Source organism: Ovis aries, chromosome 1 (assembly GCF_016772045.2).
Source record: "Ovis aries strain OAR_USU_Benz2616 breed Rambouillet chromosome 1, ARS-UI_Ramb_v3.0, whole genome shotgun sequence".
Lineage (NCBI taxonomy): Eukaryota > Metazoa > Chordata > Mammalia > Artiodactyla > Bovidae > Ovis > Ovis aries.
This window is the reverse complement of record NC_056054.1, coordinates 41,880,254-41,898,761: the sequence shown is the minus strand read 5'-3', so window position 1 is coordinate 41,898,761 and position 18,508 is coordinate 41,880,254. Positions and strand designations below refer to the sequence as shown.

The following is an 18,508-nucleotide window of genomic DNA, read 5'->3' as shown; positions in this document are numbered from 1 at the left end:
ACAATTAAAGAATTGCATGTCTATCTTTCCAACTGGTGAGAACTTCTTTAAGACAGTCATTTCTGCCCCCATTAAAATCAAGAGTACTAATATTTATATTGTACTTTACAGTTTACAAAGCATTTTCATGTGTCTCATTTCATGTGGTAAGGGAATGTTCTTGACCCTAGGGAATGGTGTAAGCACTGATCTTGTTGGTCAAGGCTGAAACCTGCCTCTCTCTCATCCCACAGTCAACCACCACCATCTGTGGATCCTAACTTGCAAATATTTATTAATTGCCCACTAGATCTGTTCTAACATAGAATCCCATCCTTTATTATATAAATTACCAAAGCCCCTCCCATTTGGCTCTTGGAAATAGCTTTAGGTTTTGTCCACCCTCCAAACTGTTAATCAGAGTTATCTTTCAAAAACTTTTGTCTGATTTGTATTTTTCTGCTTAAAAGCCTTTAGTAGCTCCAGGCTGCTTGCCTGCAGCATAAATGCTAAGTCCTCACACAGGCTCTTCCTGGTGAGGGTCCTGCTTACTTCTCTAGCGTGTCTCTCACCACTTCCTCATCCTTTCACATTCTTTGCCTGAGCCACACTGAGCTGCGGTTCCCCAAAGCATTCTTGAGAACTAGAGTTGGTGAGCACATGGCCCTTATTCCTGCACACCCTTCTGCTAATTCCTCTAGCTTAGCTGTAATTTCTCTAGCTTAGCTGTAATTCCTCAAAGTAGGCCTCTCACTTTGCCAGGCCAGATCTCTCAAAGTCCTGGGCATCCCTTTCGACCACTGCCCTTTTCTGAAGGTCTTACAGCTGTCTACTGACTTGGCTCAGTCAGTAAAGAATCTGCCTGCAATGCGGCAGACCCAGGTTTGATCCCTGGGTGGGGAAGATCCCCTGGAGGAGGGCATGGCAACCCACTCCAGTATTCTTGTCTGGAGAATTCCATGGACAGAGGAGGCTGGTGGGCTACAGTCCATGGGATCGCAGAGGGTAGGACACGACTGAGTGACTAAGCACAGCACATTGACTTACTAATACTTTAGCTCCCTTGAAGACACAGAAGATGTCTCATTTGCTTGCAAGGTGTCCAAATGTAAGCAAATTTTTGTTCAAAGAAAGGATGGATATAATTTTTGTAATAGCTGGAAAGGTAGGCAGAGCAGAGATTTGTATCATTATTTTTATTTTTCATCATTATTTAGTCTGTTTGTGTACTGAATATCCACATGGTTTAGTCATCTAGATTTCCTGAATTTGAGTTGTGTTTCCCTGTTTACTGGGTAATTTACTTAACTTCTCTGTGCTCCAGTGTTCTCTTTAAGACAAGGCAATTATAGTACCAAGACAGTTACAGTACCACCAAGAAAATTATAGTACCAAAACAATGATAGTCCTACAATACTGAATTATAGTATTCACGCATTAAGGGGAATAAATGAGTTAAAATATGTAAATACTTTAAAGAGTATATAGGAAATGCTTAATAAATGTGTGCTTTTATTTATAGACAATTTAGACACTATGAAAAACATTCAGTTTCTTAAAGTTATGGTGCCAGTAGGTATAATGGCTGTAACTCAAGTCTTAGATACCACATTGTATTTTTTTGATAGCCCATCAATAAACAGGTCTTAAATTTAAGTGGGCTGTTATTTCTACTTCTCCTCTTGGTTTTCAGATCTCATTTCCCGTGACTGCTCTCTCTAGAGATCACTTTTCACATCAACAGTAGCTTTAAAAACTTGTCTGTATAAGACTGCACATAGGATGACTAAATAAAGGAAACAGGGATCTTCCTTCCCTGCGGCTTTACTGGTGGATAATCAAAAGCTGGTCCTGCCCAGGTTGGTTCCTCCAAAGTTTTGGACAATATAAACTAGCCTCCCTACTTTATGCTCCCTTAGGGAAATCTGTACCTTGGTATATAGACACACTCCATTAAAGATGACTACAACACAGGAACTGAACAGAGACCAATAAATTATTGCCACATCTAGCACGGGGAATTTCCTTTTGGGCTCCAATGGTCATCTAGTTTTCTTTACTAGAAACCCTTACTTCAGTCTCTCTTTTGTTGCTGTATGTTAAAGCCACTTTTAGTTTTCCATTCACATTTTTACTTAGTCATCTGTTCATTCATTCTCCCTGCCTATATTTTTCCTCCTGAAAGAGTTCAGACAAAAAGCTGTAAAAAGACAGCATTATCTCTGCTGTTAAGATTTAATGCCGAGGAATTGTGCAGGATGTTCTACCTCTTATGTAAATTCATGACTGTTCCGTGCTGGATATGAGGACTCCTGAGTGAGGAACACGCTGCAGCCCTCACCCCACAGCCTTCACGTGAAGATTCCAGCTCTATTATTGTCCTTCTTTCTCTTGACTTTGTGAATAGGAGGCAGGAGAAGCAGCAAGAGGTTCAGGGACTGTGGTTCCTCTATTTATGTCAAGTCAACCTGAAGAGTAATAGTTGGGTCAAATAGCTTTGAGAGAATGACTTCAGTTTAGCTCAAGATACCCATGTAAATCTGCCTACAATACAGGAGACCCAGGTTTGATCCCTGGATTGGGAAAACTCCCTGGGGGAGGAAATGGCAATCCACTCCAGTATTCTTGCCTGGAGAATTCCATGGACAGAGGAGCCTGGTGGGCTATGGTCCATGGGGTCACAAAGAGTTGGACATGACTGAAGAGACTTAGCACACACCTGTCTAAAACTGGATTTTCCAACGTAGTCCTGATAAAATGAAATTCCAGAAGAATCTGGATATTCAAGTCCTACTTCTTGCTGTGTTGAGAAATATAAATTCCTAAACTGACAAATATATATGAAAGTTTTACTGTCATGTTGAAATATTTGCAAAACAACATTGTGTGCTATTTTTATTCACTCAAAAATGTTAATATATCTTGTTATCAGTATCTTTGACAGGATGAGATCATGTTGTCAAATATGTTTTCTTGGGAAGGACTATTCTTTATTTTGAAAATGTGCCCTATGTTTGTTTTGAAGTTTTTTTTTTTTAAGTGAGAATGATACTAGTTATCTTGCATATATAATTCTTACCTGTCTAAATCTTAAAGTTGGCAACACTATATAGGTTCCAAAGCTAGGGGAAATTTTTGCTGGTTGATAAAACTGAAAAGAGGCTAACCATTAATATTAGGGACCCTAGATGCAGAGTCATTCAGAACTAGGTGTCTGTTTCTACAGCTATAGACTGAGTTGAACTGTGATCTTTTTTTTTTTTTTTTTTTTTTAACCTTATTTTACTTTACAATACTGTACTGGTTTTGCCATACATTGACATGAATCCACCACAGGTGTACATGTGTTCCCAAACATGATGAACTGTGATCTTTAAGATCTCTTCAAGGCCAAAATTACTATCACCTTTTGATTGTAAGTAAGGAATTGGTGAAGTTTAATTTGAAATTTGGTTAGAATCTGCTGAGAAGCCTCTGAATGACCCGGAGACACATCAAGCTGTTTGTCATGAGTCTGGGGGAGCCACTAGCTGCTGTCCAAAGTTAGTCTTTCTCCCATGAAACACTGTGAATGAAGCTCTAATTACCTCCATCTTGCCACATCTTCTGCCCAGGGAGGAGAAAGGTGAAAGGCGTTTATTTTGGTGGAAGAGAGAATTCCAGGCATGTTCACTATCAAAGTCCCCATCTGAGCCTTGGTCAGAAACTTCCTTAGCGCTACGTGATCTACAGCAAAGAGGTTACCTCTACCCTGCATTCTCGTTTTCTACCTCTTAGTAGAGATTCTGCTTTGCAGTTCGAAGAGCATAGGCAGAGTGCAAAAGTTTTGCCTGTACAAAACTGTCTGTCTTATCTACATCAAGGGATAATGGCATGGTACAGAGTCATATGGGAGGGGTAGGTTTCGCAACTTCTCAGAATCTCTGTTTCATCCTCTATAGAGAAGACATAAACAGTCCAGCCACCTGACAGGACTCTTGCAAAGATTAAAAAGGATAACATATGTAAATAAACAGGGCTCCATGGTATGCACTCACTGAATGCTTCCTTCCACATAGCACCAGAGTTCCTCTTTCTTATGTAACTGTAACCTTCCTGAGAACATGCAACATTTTGAGAAATAGCATTTATTTTTTAACTTCTCTGTGACTTTTCCACTATTCTGTTCATCTTTTACTCCCAGAGCCTGGCACACTGCCTGGAACATAGGTGAGGTTGAGTAGAGAAAGTGAAAGTAAAAGTTGCTCAGTTGTGTCTGACTCTCTGCGACCCCACGGACTGCACATTCCATGCAATACTCCAGTCCAGAACACTGGAGTTGGTAGCCTTTCCCTTCTCCAGGGGATCGTCCCAACCCAGGGATCGAACCCAGGTCTCCCTCATTGCAGGCAGATTCTTCAGCAGCTTAGCCACAAGGGAAGCCCTGAGCGTCAGTAAATATTAGCCGAATGAGTTTTGGTCCACCAATGATTGAGATGTTTTAGTGCAGGAGTGCTTCTGTTAAGGGCTTTCTAGGTGGCTCAATGGTAAAGAATCCGCCTGTCAATGCGAAAGATGCGGGAGACTTGGGTTCTATTCCTGGGTCAGGAAAATCCCCTGGAGGAGGAAATGGCAACTCACTCCTGTATTCTTGCTTGGAGAATTCTACGAATAGAGGAGACTGGTAGGCTACAGTCTATATGATCTCAGAGTCAGATACGACTGAGCGACTGAGCACATGCTTCTATTAAAATTAGCTGGCAGAAGTGCCCTGGGGCATATTATCTTATTGGTAGGTTTAAAATGCCCTGTACCCCTTTCACAAAAGGGTGACCCTTTTTAGCTTCCTTTCCAACAACTGAGGAGAGCCCAGTGGAATTTTCCAGTCTGGAGACTTAAGGGAGCTACTGATATTTTTATAACATATGATATTAAAAACAATTGTATGTGTGCCCAGAAACCTTTTAAGGCTCGCATTCCATCGTCCAATTTTATTTGGTTTCAGAAGCTTAATAAATAAGTAACACAACCCTGTCGCTGTTCTTTATATAAAAATTAGAGATCTCCAGTTAATAGCAGCAAAACAGAAACATCAGCCACGCTTAACAGGGTGGTGGAAGTGTGTCCTGTCTCACCCAGGAGCCAGGCAATAAGTGGGCATTGTGTCAAGGTTCCAGAGAAGGGACACAGACGTGTGACTAGATGACAGTTTACTAAACGTAACCCAGAAAAGGCCACTCAGAGAGGCTGCATGTCACCAACCACCTTTCCTTCTCTGCTGTAGCCTGATGTAAGCTGCGCATGCCTTGCAAAGTTAGATTGTGGTTTGCAAAAAAGTGTTAAGGTTCTCATGCCATAAACGATTCAGCAGTTCAGGAAATGAAGCTGAATTTTTTTTTTCTTTTTAAAGTATTAGAGAATGAACTTCAGCAGGGAGGGGAGAATAGGGGAAAGAGATACTTAGGGAGTTTGGGTACAAGGTGCTATATTTAAAATGGATAACTAACATGGTCCTACTGTTTAGCACAGGAAACTCTGCTCAATGTTATGTGGCAGCCTAGATGGGAGGGAGGTTCCGGGGAGAATGGATACCTGTATACATATGACTTAGTCCCTTTGCTGTCCACCTGAAACTATCACAACATTGTTGATTGGCTTTACTCCAATATAAAATCAAAAGCTTAAAAAAGTATCAATAACAGAAGGAAAGCAAACACTGTGCCTAAGGTAAACAAACACTCTTGTGGATCCTAGCTATACATTTCTCACTCAAGAGAGCATATATGCCCTCAGGGTGGTTATCGTTGTCTTCTCTGCTCCTGTTCACTTTTTTTCTCCCTCTTCCCTTGTGTTAAAGGGGAACAGTGTTGCTCCTCTGATGTGTTAAAGGTGAAGTAAGTGTGAGACAGGGAGCCAGACAGCTCGTACTTACTGCTCACTTGGAAGTGAAGAGTTTCTCGACATCGCCTTTGGTGACAAGTCATAGTCGCTGTCTGATCTGTACAGAAAGGACTCTCTGCGCTGGCTGTGCCCGGGGAAGGTGGCATGAAGAACCAGCCCAGAAGAAGAGCTGGCCTGTGGGTCCAGTGGGCTCCGACCTGGGGAAGGGCCATTTTCCACATCAAAGCTTAAAGAGAAAGAAAAAAAACCTAGTCACATGAGAGCCAGGAAGAAGGGCCCCTGACATACAGACACGGAGAACCACGCGTGCCGGGCATGTTACAAAGCATTTCACAGGTCACGGAAAGTTTTACATCTCCAAACAGCTCTGAGCTGCAGTCATTCTCATTCTCTTCTATATAAAAAGTCATCTAATCCTCTATTTTATATAAAGGGAACAGTCCACAGAAGTTTAGTCATTAGCAAAGAGTGGAGCCAGGATTTGATCCCCAGCGCAAAGTCCCACGGCCTTTTAGAGGCATGAGTAACTTTAACAAATTCAGAAAATGAACTGGTGATAATAAGCGACTCCAGATACAGCATCTAACACAGCTCTAAGTGCCAGACACTCAGCTATCACTCGAATGAGTCTTCTTAGCTGGGAGACTTCTTTCTGCCATAAATAAATATCACAGTCTCATTAAAGATACAATGTGCATATTTCTGAATGTTTTTAGGAACAAAGTGCTATCCTGAAAATATCCACTGGCTGATTAAACGGGAGGCCCAGTCTGCGACTTACCATTCATACTCAAGTTTAAGCACAGAAAAAGACTTAATTAATCTAATAATGCCAAATAGGCCTTCAGGGCAGCAGAGCTTTCTTTCTGGAGGAGAGAGGATGCAGCTATTGACTCAAGAGGAGGAGTATCTTTGAGATTTCTGGTCAGTCTCCTTCACTCTGGAATGGTACCCTCAAGTCCAGATTTATTTGAACCATTTCTGAGCAATGACCACACAGGAGGAAGCGGTAGACATTCTGTCTATTTTGTCTCTCCCAGTCCTGGTATTACCTTGGGTACTTTGTCTTTCCCATGCTTTCCACCATCCTGTCTATATTTTCCCTGCATGCACAACTTCAGACTGGCAGTAACCCTCTTGCCTAGCATTTCTCTAGACCACTCACTGCCCTCCAGCTAACGCTCTGCAGAAAGGCGTTGGAGAAGTTACAGGATGCTCTCTTTTCCAGGCTGGACCACTACTGTGGTCATCCAGCTGCCTTGATTTATTTCTCCATTTGTGATTCTTTTTCTTCACTAGTTCTTACAGCCTATGTTCTTGTGGTGGATGCTTTTAGTTTACAGATAGCTTTCTCATTTATTATTTCATTTACAACTCTTATTATGACCCTGTGAACTCCACAGTATGATTCCACTCTACATTTGAGGAAGATGAGGCTTTGAGAGATTTTAAGTGCCTGCACGAAGGCGCAGGTTAGTAAATGTGCAAGGAGAATTGGAAAATCCAAGTTTTCCAACTCAGTCTTCTACAACCTCAGACTTCTGTAATCACAGAGCTCCTGAATGGCTTTCTGGGTAGAGTGAAATTTCCTTTCAGTCTCTACATTCAGACAAAAGTTGTGTTTGGTATGTAGAGAGTCAGTCGGATTATGAGCAACCCTGGCCGTTATCTGGAGTGAAGGCAGGGGAGGCAGCAAATTATGCTGAAGCTTAGGTTTCACTGAAACAGGGAAAGAAGAAATGAGAGAATCCGGGGTTACAATGCTTCCCCAGAGACCATTCCGAGAAGCTGCTGATGTTAGCCAACCCGCAGACTCTAGGTGTCTGATAAGAAGCAGCAAGTGAGAATCTCCCATGAAAAGGACAAGGAAGAGCCATAACAATCCAATATATGTATTTGGGCTTTCATGGTACTGCAGATGGATTTTCACAGCAGGCTCATGGTCTGGGATGGGACAGTCTTTCAGACTCTGCAGGCAAGCAGGCAGGTGGGCAATCACTCACACATTTCAGCCTGTTTGCCAGCCTGCCCGGAGGTAAACCTATGTTGTAAGGCAAATATATTGCAGCAAGTGAAAATATAATGTCAGCTGACTTACAAATTTCCCTTGGGTGAGATCTATACTAGTCGTTGAGCAAAATAAAGAGCTCCTTTGTGGATAAGGACTTCTTCGTGCCACCTGGAGCCTGTAGTACGACTAGGTCTTGACGTCGGCTCTGAACTCTTCTTTAAGACAAAGACGGCAGGCTCTTAATAGGTAAAGATGGGACTACATAAAGCTTAAGAGTGGGCATAAGCTTTGAACTTCTATGAGTAACCATGCGGTAATTCATTTGGTCTCTGTCTATATATCCTTAATTGGTATTAAAACACTGAAATACTTTGGTAACGGCTGGCAGCCAGCCCTTGCCCCCAGACCCTCCAGGAGCTGCTGGACCTCCTGGTTATCCAGTAACTAAAGGGTTGATGTCTGGAACAGCAGGGGGCCTCCAGCTTCAGCACGGTGGCCTGTGTCCATTTAGTTGGTCAGTGTCCATGTGGTACCAGTCATTAAATATTATGAATGTCACTTCTGTGTATATCTGTGCTAAACTCTTAGAAGAGTTGCCAAGTGGGTATGCCTACCAAACTCTCAGAACTTTTTCCATTGAGGGTTTCCATCAGGGCTCAATCTGCCCTCTTTCCTGCTGCAGGCAGGAACTCCTAGTGGGAAGAAAACAACTCCACAAGTATTACCTTTTAAGTAGATGTCACAAAGCATGTGCCCCCCAATTTTTGTATCCAGGAGGTTTGGTCCTGCCAGGTAAGCAGGGACTAGACCCAGACCCTAAAACTCTCTCCCTGTTGCTTCCCTTTGTTTCCTTTTTTCTTTTTTACCCTGCCTAAATTCATAGAAGAGCTTGCCAGAATTCAGAAGCCAAAGAAGAATTCCCTGGGGGCAAAGAAGCAGTTTCAGGGAGACAAAGGGCCTTTCATATTCCCTGGGGCATGTTTCAAAGCAACCAACACAGATGTACAACTTAGGAACAAACATGAATCACCAACCAGACACCAGCCCCAGTCACAGCAAAATTAGCAGGCAGACATCACAATGCATCCCACAGAGCCAGGGTGGGAAGAGGGGTGTGGGCAAGGGCAAGACGCAGGACAGACTTAACAAGCAAAACAAATATACCACACAAACTGAAATACAATTAGGGGGAAAGCGGAATCTGAAATATCGGAAACAAACGTACAAAAGGGTGATTATTTATTTAGGGTTCTTTGCTTCTTCCTTAATCAGCACCCATATTTCACCTTTGCGTGCATGCTGTCACTTCAGTAATGTCCAACTCTTTGTGATTCCATGGACTGTAGCCCACCAGATTCCTCTGTCCATGGGATTCTCCAGGCAAGAATACTGGAGTGGGTTGCCAGGCCCTCCTCGAGGGGAACTACCTGACGCAGGGATCGAACCTGCATCTCTGACATCTCTTGCATTGGCAGGCAGGTTCTTTACCACTGGTGCCACCAGGGAAGCTATATTTCACCTTTGGGCTACATTATATTAAAAAATATTATCATAAAAGTAACTAAGGACGTGATATAAAATGTAAACAACGGAGAAAAAACATTAGCAGTTGAACTTTTTTTTTCTGAGTATTAATATTTTTCCTGCAGGCTTAAATCATGATTTTTTTCACAAGTTTTTTTTTTTTCTTCACATACTGCACCATTTCCAGAATCATCATTTTCCATGTCTATGGAACTTAACGGTTCACCCAGAAGTTGTTCCAAACCTCTTGAAGCATTTTCCCTATTGTAGGCCATTAATTTACAATTTTAAATAACACGATCATTGATATCTCTGAGCTTACAAGTACTTCAATATTTGGGTGAGTTCACTGAGAAGTTTCGGATAGATTGAGAGGATGTCATGCACAGGCTTCTGGATACTTGATGGTACCTGCCCATACCCATGGAGCAGGCAATGGCACCCCACTTCAGTACTCTTGCCTGGAAAATCACATGGATGGAGGAGCCTGGTAGGCTGCAGTCCATGGGGTCACTAAGAGTTGGACACGACTGAGCGACTTCACTTTCACTTTTCACTTTCATGCATTGGAGAAGGAAATGGCAACCCACTCCAGTGCTCTTGCCTGGAGAATCCCAGGGACGGGGAAGCCTGGTGGGCTACCGTCTATGGGGTCGCAGAGAATCGGACATGACTGAAGCTACTTAGCAGCAGCAGCAGCAGCCCATATCGAGCATATGGACCGAAACAGTATGAAAAGCAGCCTTTTCTCAAGGATCGGAAACAAGCTCCCCACCACCAGTCCTGCCCTCTGACGTCCAGGATTCTGTATGCTGCCGTCCCTTGTGATTCTGCATGCTTTGGCAGATCACTCGGGCCTGAATCAATCACTTGTTATCTAAGACCTCATATTTTAACAACTTTTTCCTGCTTTGATTCTAGAGGTCTCAGCTTCCCAAAGCAGTGGTGGTAGTGGGTGATGCTGTGTGTGGGAGCTGGTGCTCCCCTTAACTGGAATGCCCTTCTCCCCACTGTTTCCAATAAGTCACTACTTCAAATTCAGCTCATACACCTCCTCCAGTAATTATTTTCTAACATTGCAGCTACCAGTTCGATCTAGATACATGCTCCTTCTTTGTGCTCCACTAGAAGGCAATGGCACCCCACTCCAGTACTCTTGCCTGGAAAATCCCATGGATGGAGGAGCCTGGTGGGCTGCAGTCTGTGGGGTCGCTAAGAGTTAGACACGACTGAGTGGCTTCACTTTCACTTTTCACTTTCATGCATTGGAGAAGGAAATGGCAACCCACTCCAGTGTTCTTGCCTGGAGAATCCCAGGGATGGGGGAGTCTGGTGGGCTGCTGTCTATGGGGTCGCACAGAGTTGGACACGACTGAAGCGACTTAGCAGCAGCAGGAGCAGAAGATGCCTTTATAGCAATACATGATCACAATACTTGTGGTCTCTATCTAATTCTCCCTTTACTTAACCATCCTCTTATCTAGCTGCTCCCCAATAGATTCTTAACCCCCGAAAAAGAAGGAACCCAATATTACTCACTTTTGTATCCCGGGCATCTGGATTTGTTGTTTTTGTTTACTCGCTAAGACCTGTCCAACACTTAGTGACCCCATGAACATATTTCATCAGGCTTCTCTGTCCATGTGATTTTCTAGGCAAGAATACTGGAGTGGGTTGCCATTTCCTCCTCCAGGGAATCTTCCTGACCCAGGAACTGAACCCATGTTTCCTGTATTGACAGGCGGATTCTTTTGCACTCATCTCACATGCTAGCAAAGTAATGCTCAAAATTCTCCAAGTGAGGCTTCAACAGTACAGGAACCAAGAACTTCCAGATCTTCAAGCTGGATTTAGAAAAGGCAGAGGAACCAGAAATCAAATTGCCAACATCTGCTGGGTCATAGAAAAAGCAAGAGAGTTCCAGAAAAATGTCTACTTCTGCTTTATTGACTATGTCAAAGCATTTGACTGTATGGATCACAACAACCTGGAAAATTCTGACAGAGATGGGAATACCAGACCACCTGACCTGCCTCCTGAGAAATCTGTTTGCAGGTCAAGAAGCAACAGCTAGAACTGGACATGGAAAAACAGACTGGTTCCAAATTGAGAAAGGAATATGTCAAGGCTGCATGTTGTCACCCTGTTTATTTAACTTATATGCAGAGTACATCATGTGAAATGCTGGGCTGGATGAAGCACAAGCTGGAATCAAGATTGCTGGGAGAAACATCAATAACCTCAGACATGCAGATGACACCACCCTTATGGCAGAAATCAAAGAGGAACTAAAGAGCCTCTTGATGAAAGTGAAAGAGAGTGAAAAAGCTGGCTGAAAACAACATTCAGAAAACTAAGATCATGGCATCCAGTCCCATCACTTCATGGCAAATAGATGGGGAAACAATGGAAATAGTGGCAGACTTTATTTTGGGGGAGCTCCAAAATCGCTGCAGATGGTGACTGCAGCCATGAAATTAAAAGACGCTTACTCCTTGGAAGAAAAGCTATGACCAACCTAGATAGCATATTAAAAAGCAGAGACATTACTTTGCTGACAAAGGTCTGTCTAGTCAAAGCTATGGTTTTTCCAGTGGTCATGTATGGATGTGAGAGTTGGACCATAAAGAAAGCTGAGTGCTGTAGAATTGATGCTTTTGAACCATGGTGTTGGTGAAGACTCTTGAGAGTCCCTTGGACTGCAAGGAGATCCAACCAGTCAATCTTAAAGGAAATGAGTCCTGAATATTCATTGGAAGGACTGATGTTGAAGCTGAAGCTCCAATATTTTGGTCACCTGATGAGAAGAACTGACTCACTGGAAAAGACCCTGATGCTGGGAAAGACTGAAGGCAGGAGGAGAAGGGGAAGACAGAGGATGAGATGGTTGGATGGCATTACTGACCGGATGTACATGAGTTTGAGCAAGCTCCGGGAGTTGCTGATGGACAGGGAAACCTGATGTGCTGCAGTCCAGGGGGTCGCAAAGAGCCGGACACGACTGAGCGACTGAACTGGGCCAAGGGATCTGGATTAGAGCCTTATAAATAGCAGGTCTTTAAAAATGCTGGCTGAACCAACGAAAGAATACTGCAATTCACTATGAAATGTTTCTCATGTACCTTCCCTCTTCCTGCCTCCCTACCCTCAATCTCAATTCCCACTGGCAGGTGTTTCTGCTGTTTCCTTCAAATGAGTTTATGCAGGTGCGGCATTAACTTTTTTGATAAGTTTTGTGAGACAATGACCTAAAAGTAAAAATAAATAAATAAAAAGCATTGTTCTCCCTGAACAAAACAAGTTTATACAGAAAAATCACTGGCTTAGATGTTCGAGACGGTGATAGCTTTATGACAAACCCCCATGATGAGAAAAGCCTTCCTATACCAGCTTCTGTCTGCCATCTTCTCATCTCTTTCTTTTTAATAAAAGCAGGAACCTTCTCTGCCCCTCTTTCTCCCCTAATGGATTCCATTCCCTGGGAGTCCACGCAAAGCCAGCCCTGTACTGGTGCTAACAAGGAGCCAGCAGGTGGCAGAAGACAGCTACAGCTTCCCCAGCCTCCAACTGGAGAAGGTGGGGCTGCTTGCCAGTCTCCAAGGGAGAAATAGGACTGAAGCCTTATTCATAAGCCTGGGAGGAAAAGTCGGGGATAAAGAACAGAAGCGCAAGGTGTACAGGAAACCTTTTATTACACCAAGAGAAGCTGTACTTTCAAGTTAAGCCAGGTGGTTGCAGAATTGCCTGCAATTGTCCCCAGGGTGGTTGTTTCTAGATCCCTAATTACCTGTGCATACCCCAATTTCTGTAACAAAGAGTCTTGAAGCAACATCCTAGGAATCATTCATTTCTGAATCAGAGCAGACTTTTCTTTGACAACTCATCCCTTCTCTAGGTAATATGTCATCGAATTTTCACTACTCTGGGCTGATTTTCCTCCCCTCATTTCCAAAAGGAGAAAACAGAAGGCTCCAAAATGTGAAACTTCATTTGAAAAATCCCCAGACGTGGCCTCTTTTAATTACATCCTGTCAACTGTATCAAGGCCCTCTGTTCCGTGTCCCCACAGACCCTTTCTGATCCCAGAACCTACCACGCTGGATTGGATTTCTCTGTTTACTTATCTTTCTCACTCCACTAGACTGTGACCTTGAAGCAGGGACTAAGCCTTATTCATTTTGTATTCCTAAGGCTTACTGAGTTTCATGCTAGAAGGCATCCTACAAACATTTATTGAATGAATACATCTCACCAGTTTTTATCTCTTATCTGACAAAAAGCCATTTCTATTTGGATTAAAACCTCCAGCAGGTAAAACCTCAGAGGAGTCCCCAGATGGAATCGTGAGAATCCACTTTCCCCAACCTCCCTGGAGTGTGCCAGGAACTCCATGCCAAGAGTTACAGCTTTGGAGAACTTTTTTGTGTATCATAAGGTATATATTTGGCTATTGTGTATGTTTGTATGTGTGTGTTTGGGGGTAGTGGTATATTCTTGAAAAATGCAGTGTTTCTTTAAAGTTCTGTTGGAAAATATTTCCCTCAGTTATACTCAGAAGCTAACACCTTCTAATGCTTGCTTTTCACTTTGATAAAATATGCCATTCCCTTACATACTTAGATTAGCTATCACCTCAATGTGCTATCTGTTCCCTATGGATGGGGAAGCTGCACAGGGGCATGCATTTTGCCCATAGCGACAGTGACCCACCTTTATAGAATTAATTTGCATGCTGCAGTGAGTCCTAATTTCAAATGAAGGACTTAACTGTGCAAAATCACAGCCAGCACGAGGCAGAGCCCATGTCTCTGCTGAAAGCAGGCAGATCTCTGGCTATAGTTACAGCAGAAAATCCCAGTCTTGCCCTAAAAATCCAGTTCCGAAGTCTTGACTTCCCTCCCATAGAGTAGGAAAGAGAACTATTATGTTCAGCTCATCAGAATTGCAAAAGCAGCTTAGCATGGCTTTCCTTTTCTCCTAGGACCTTTGAAAATTACATCCACTGCAATACTCCAAATTTACTTTCCCCACAGAGAGGTTTAGACTGAGGGAGCAGAGTAGTGCCAAAGAGCCCTGGGATTCTGGAGCCCTGGCTTCCAGTTCCTGCTCTGGGGAAAAATAACTTGACATGAAACAGGGACTCTCTGCATGCACCCCTACACCCAAGCCTTAGTCTTTCCCCACTGAAATGAATGAAGACATGAATCCACAGAAGATCTCTAAGGTGTGTCTGAGATCAAATATCTTATGTGTATGCTTGCGTGCTAAGTTGCTTCAGTTGTGTCTGACTCTTTGCAACCCTATGTACTGTAGCCTGCCAGGCTCCTCTGTCCATGGGATTCTCCAGGCAAGAATACTGGAATGGGTTGCCATGCCCTCCCCAGGGGATCTCCCCAACCCAGGGATTGAACCTGTGTCTCTCATGTCTCCTACATTGGCAGGTGGGTTCTTCACCACTAGTGCCACCTAAACATATCTTGCAGAGATTTCCAAAACAAAAGAAATATTGGTTCTCAAGAGTGATTTAGTGTGGTTTTATATTGTTGTGATAATTCATTCATTTAACAAATATTTATGAAACAAGGAGTTATTTGAGACCTTAGAATTCAACAATGTGTAAGACAGACAAGGTCCTTGTGGGGAGGGATGGACAATAAATAAATCAAATGTGATAATTTCAGAGAGTGATAAAAGCTATGGAGAAGATAAAGCATAATAGTATGGCAGACATAGGTATAGAGAAGAATGTTTCTGGTTCGGGTGTCAGCAGGCCCACTCTAGACAGCTGCATAGACTGTCTATACCAGGCACACCATCCACCTTCCTCAGATGGTGTCCTTTGAGTTGAAACCAGACGGAGGTAGTAACAAACTGTGTTATTGGTTTTTTTCCCAATCTCCATTTACACACCCTTTTAAACTTAAAAAATTGGATCAAATGATATTTGGGGTTAAATATGGTGCCATTTAGTAAGCTAGTGATATAATTTTCCTTTTCCCTGAGTTCAGTTAGTTGTTCCATTGTTTCATACAGCCATCTCTGCATTGTTATCTATCTATTGATGTATCTCTACACTAGCACTTGTCCAGCAGAATTTTTAGCAATCTCATCTGCCCACAAAGGGCTGTGAAACTCAGAGACACAGAACTTCTTTTTCATATTATTTATCCATTGCTAAGGGTCATGCCTATCAGAAGTACGTAGCAAATGTCTAATGGATAAACAAAATGAAGGAATGAATGGTTTGAAATCAAGTATCTTATTCTGACTCCTCTTTGATGCCCTCCACAGACTGCACAGATGTACTTCTCCAACAAAAGCAAGTGTAAATGGTGTGAGGATGTAGAGTCATCTCCTGCCCTCTGCTGTGATCACCCTGAAAAGAAGGATGAGTTTGTTACCAAATACCACCTGCAAAGAAGGCTGTAATACTTTCCATAAGGCACCGAGCCCAGTGTGTTAGTCATTCAGTCATGTCTGATTCTTTGTGAACCCGTGGACTGTAGCCCTCCAGGCTCCACTGTCCATGGAATTCTCCAGGCAAGAATACTGGAGTGGGTTGTCATCTCCTTCTCCAGGGGATCTTCCTAACCCAGGGATCAAACCTGGGTCTCCTGCATTGCAGGTGGACTCTTTACCGTCTTAACCACCGGGGAAGCCTAAGAAAAAGGCAAATGATCCTGCTTGTCAATGATCATCCTCATTCCTTGATGCTGATGGTGTTAGGGACGGAAATGACATGAATATTCCTCTGGATGTTCCTTTGGCTGAGGAGTCTATGTTGCAAGTTCATTTATTTGTTGCTTGAGATCCTTTCTCAGGTTGTTAACATTTCACTATAGAAATGCATCAATTAAAAAAGTAATACCAATGCCTACTTTTTCTAATGGGATTATAAAATGAGGGTCATTTAAAACTATTTGTTTCAAATGTGTAGGAGCATATTTTAATGATCCTTTACTAACTTCACACTGTGCTATTTCTATATGATTTGATGCACAAGAAAACTAGGACCAAATATAAACAGACCTACCTCATAATTATAAGAACATTATTTCTAACATGCTTACAAAGTGATCTGCCTGTCTATTTCCAGGTAAAAAATAATTTTCAGAAATAAAAATGTTATAAAGTATATGTTTCTCTATGTTTCCTAATTAGGGCTAAAATTTGGCAAACTCACTCTCAAACTTTTATCCACTAATACTTTCCAAGACAGAATAACAGTAAAGGCAGTGATTCTCAGGAAAGGTAGGGGTCTTCCAGATGAGAAGAATTCTCATTCTCCTGTGTGGGAATGTGTTTTGTATGTCAACTTTATAAAGCAGTGGTGTGGGAGGGTGGAGACTTACCATAAGGTTGAGAACTTACGTTTTTGTGTTGCTACTGACCTAGTTGCACTTGGGATGTACAATTTATCTTACCAGCTCAATATTTCTCAGTCTACATTCACTACTCTTCCTAAAAGGTTACTGTAAAAGATATTCAAATGGTGTCTTAACAAGATATAAATACTCTCATTTATAAGTTTGGTAGCCCTGCCAATTATAAACCCAATAATTAATGAAATAAAGCATTTATTAAGAAATACAGTGCCAGCTTCCAGTAGCTCAAAGGCAAGTGAAATCACCTTTGAGAGAAATGAGATTGATTTAGGAAAACCATTTTTTTACTCAACCAGTGATGGCCTCAAGAAACTGTTGCTTTCTTGTATAAATTCTCACATACCATCTGGAAACCAGTTACAGAATTCTGCTTGAAATCTATAGCTAAAATATTGTAGGTAAATGGTCACTTGGTATGTTGGTATATACCCCAGTAATGGGGGATATGTTAACCCCATGAGATACTGAATTTCACTTTTTCAAATTGTATTGATTTCATTCTTTAAAACTTGGGCCAGAAAATTTGAATTTATTTTAATCTTTAGTCTAAACCTCCTCCATCCACTTACCTAGTCTTCCTCATTGTGGTAAATGAAGCCACCATCTATTCAGCTGAATCATCCATGATTTTACATCTTTCCTCAACTCCCTTTCCTCTTTTTCTGTTGATCAACAGGTCCTATCCTTCCTACCTCAAAACTGTACACTCTATCTCTGCTGCTACCACTGTTTCAGGGCATTAAAATCTCACTTGAACTAGCATAGCCACCCTACGAATCTCCTTGCTTATACCCTCCCTTCATCCTCCAAACCTTTCTCCACACACCAGCAAGAGCAATTCCTTAACACATACAGCAAATCATGTCATTGCACTTGGCATAAAATCCAAACTCCTTACCTGCATTACAAATCCCTACATAGTATTGCCCCTGCCACTGCCACCTCAGCTGGTACCACACTCCCCTCTTCTGCTCAGTATGATTCAGCTTCAAGGACTTCTCTTCTGTTCCAGAAAGATGTCAAAGCCTTTCCCACATCAGCAGTTTTGCATGTGTGTTTGTTCACTGGTATATTTTCTTTGCTTTGAATAGTCCCTGGCTTACAGAAAGTGCTGAACAAATATTTGTTGAATGAATGAATAAATGCTGCTCTTTGCTTATTATCTCCTCCACTCTTTGTATGGGTACCTTCTCATTCTTTACGCCTTGGATTAAGGCACCTACTAAAAATTCCTTCCCCAACCCATTGTTTAAATAGGGCCCCTTTGCATCACAGTACTACTACAATTTTTTTTGCTACATCTATTTGTCTGCTCATTGTTTTGAAATTGTCTTCCTCTTGCATAAAACTCCAAGCTTCATGAGGATCATTTGTTGTATTTACCAATGTATTAACTAGTGCCTGGCAATATTGCTAGTTGTGGATCAATGTCTATTCAGTGGATTAATGAATAAATAAATGAGTGTGTAAGTATATTAAACACCAACAATCAACTTATTGGTTCAAAGCAGATCCAACTAATTGCTGTTTTAAAAACAATACTTCTTCATTATGAGAAGGACTCATTTATTGATTTCCTGTCATTGGCATTTGCCCACACGAATCCTTAGGAAGTTCAAATTGAAAATATCAGTTGGCATAAAAACTTGTTACAGGTTTGAAACATTTTTTTGTGATTATTACTCTGGACTTATTTCAGAAAATGAAACTAGTTCTAAGATCAAATTTC

At 42.1% G+C, this 18,508-nt stretch overlaps 1 protein-coding gene across 4 annotated transcripts in view; it reads right to left on the bottom strand.

Annotated features, from left to right (window-relative positions):
- PDE4B (phosphodiesterase 4B) overlaps positions 1-18,508 on the bottom strand; it is a 664,998-nt gene that overhangs the window by 144,844 nt on the left and 501,646 nt on the right. For all 4 annotated transcript variants that reach the window (XM_042249316.1, XM_060410676.1, XM_042249321.2 and 1 more), the window contains one exon: positions 5,891-6,085. In XM_042249316.1, the coding sequence (XP_042105250.1) occupies positions 5,891-6,085 (195 nt within the window). The remainder of the gene's footprint in view (positions 1-5,890; positions 6,086-18,508) is intronic.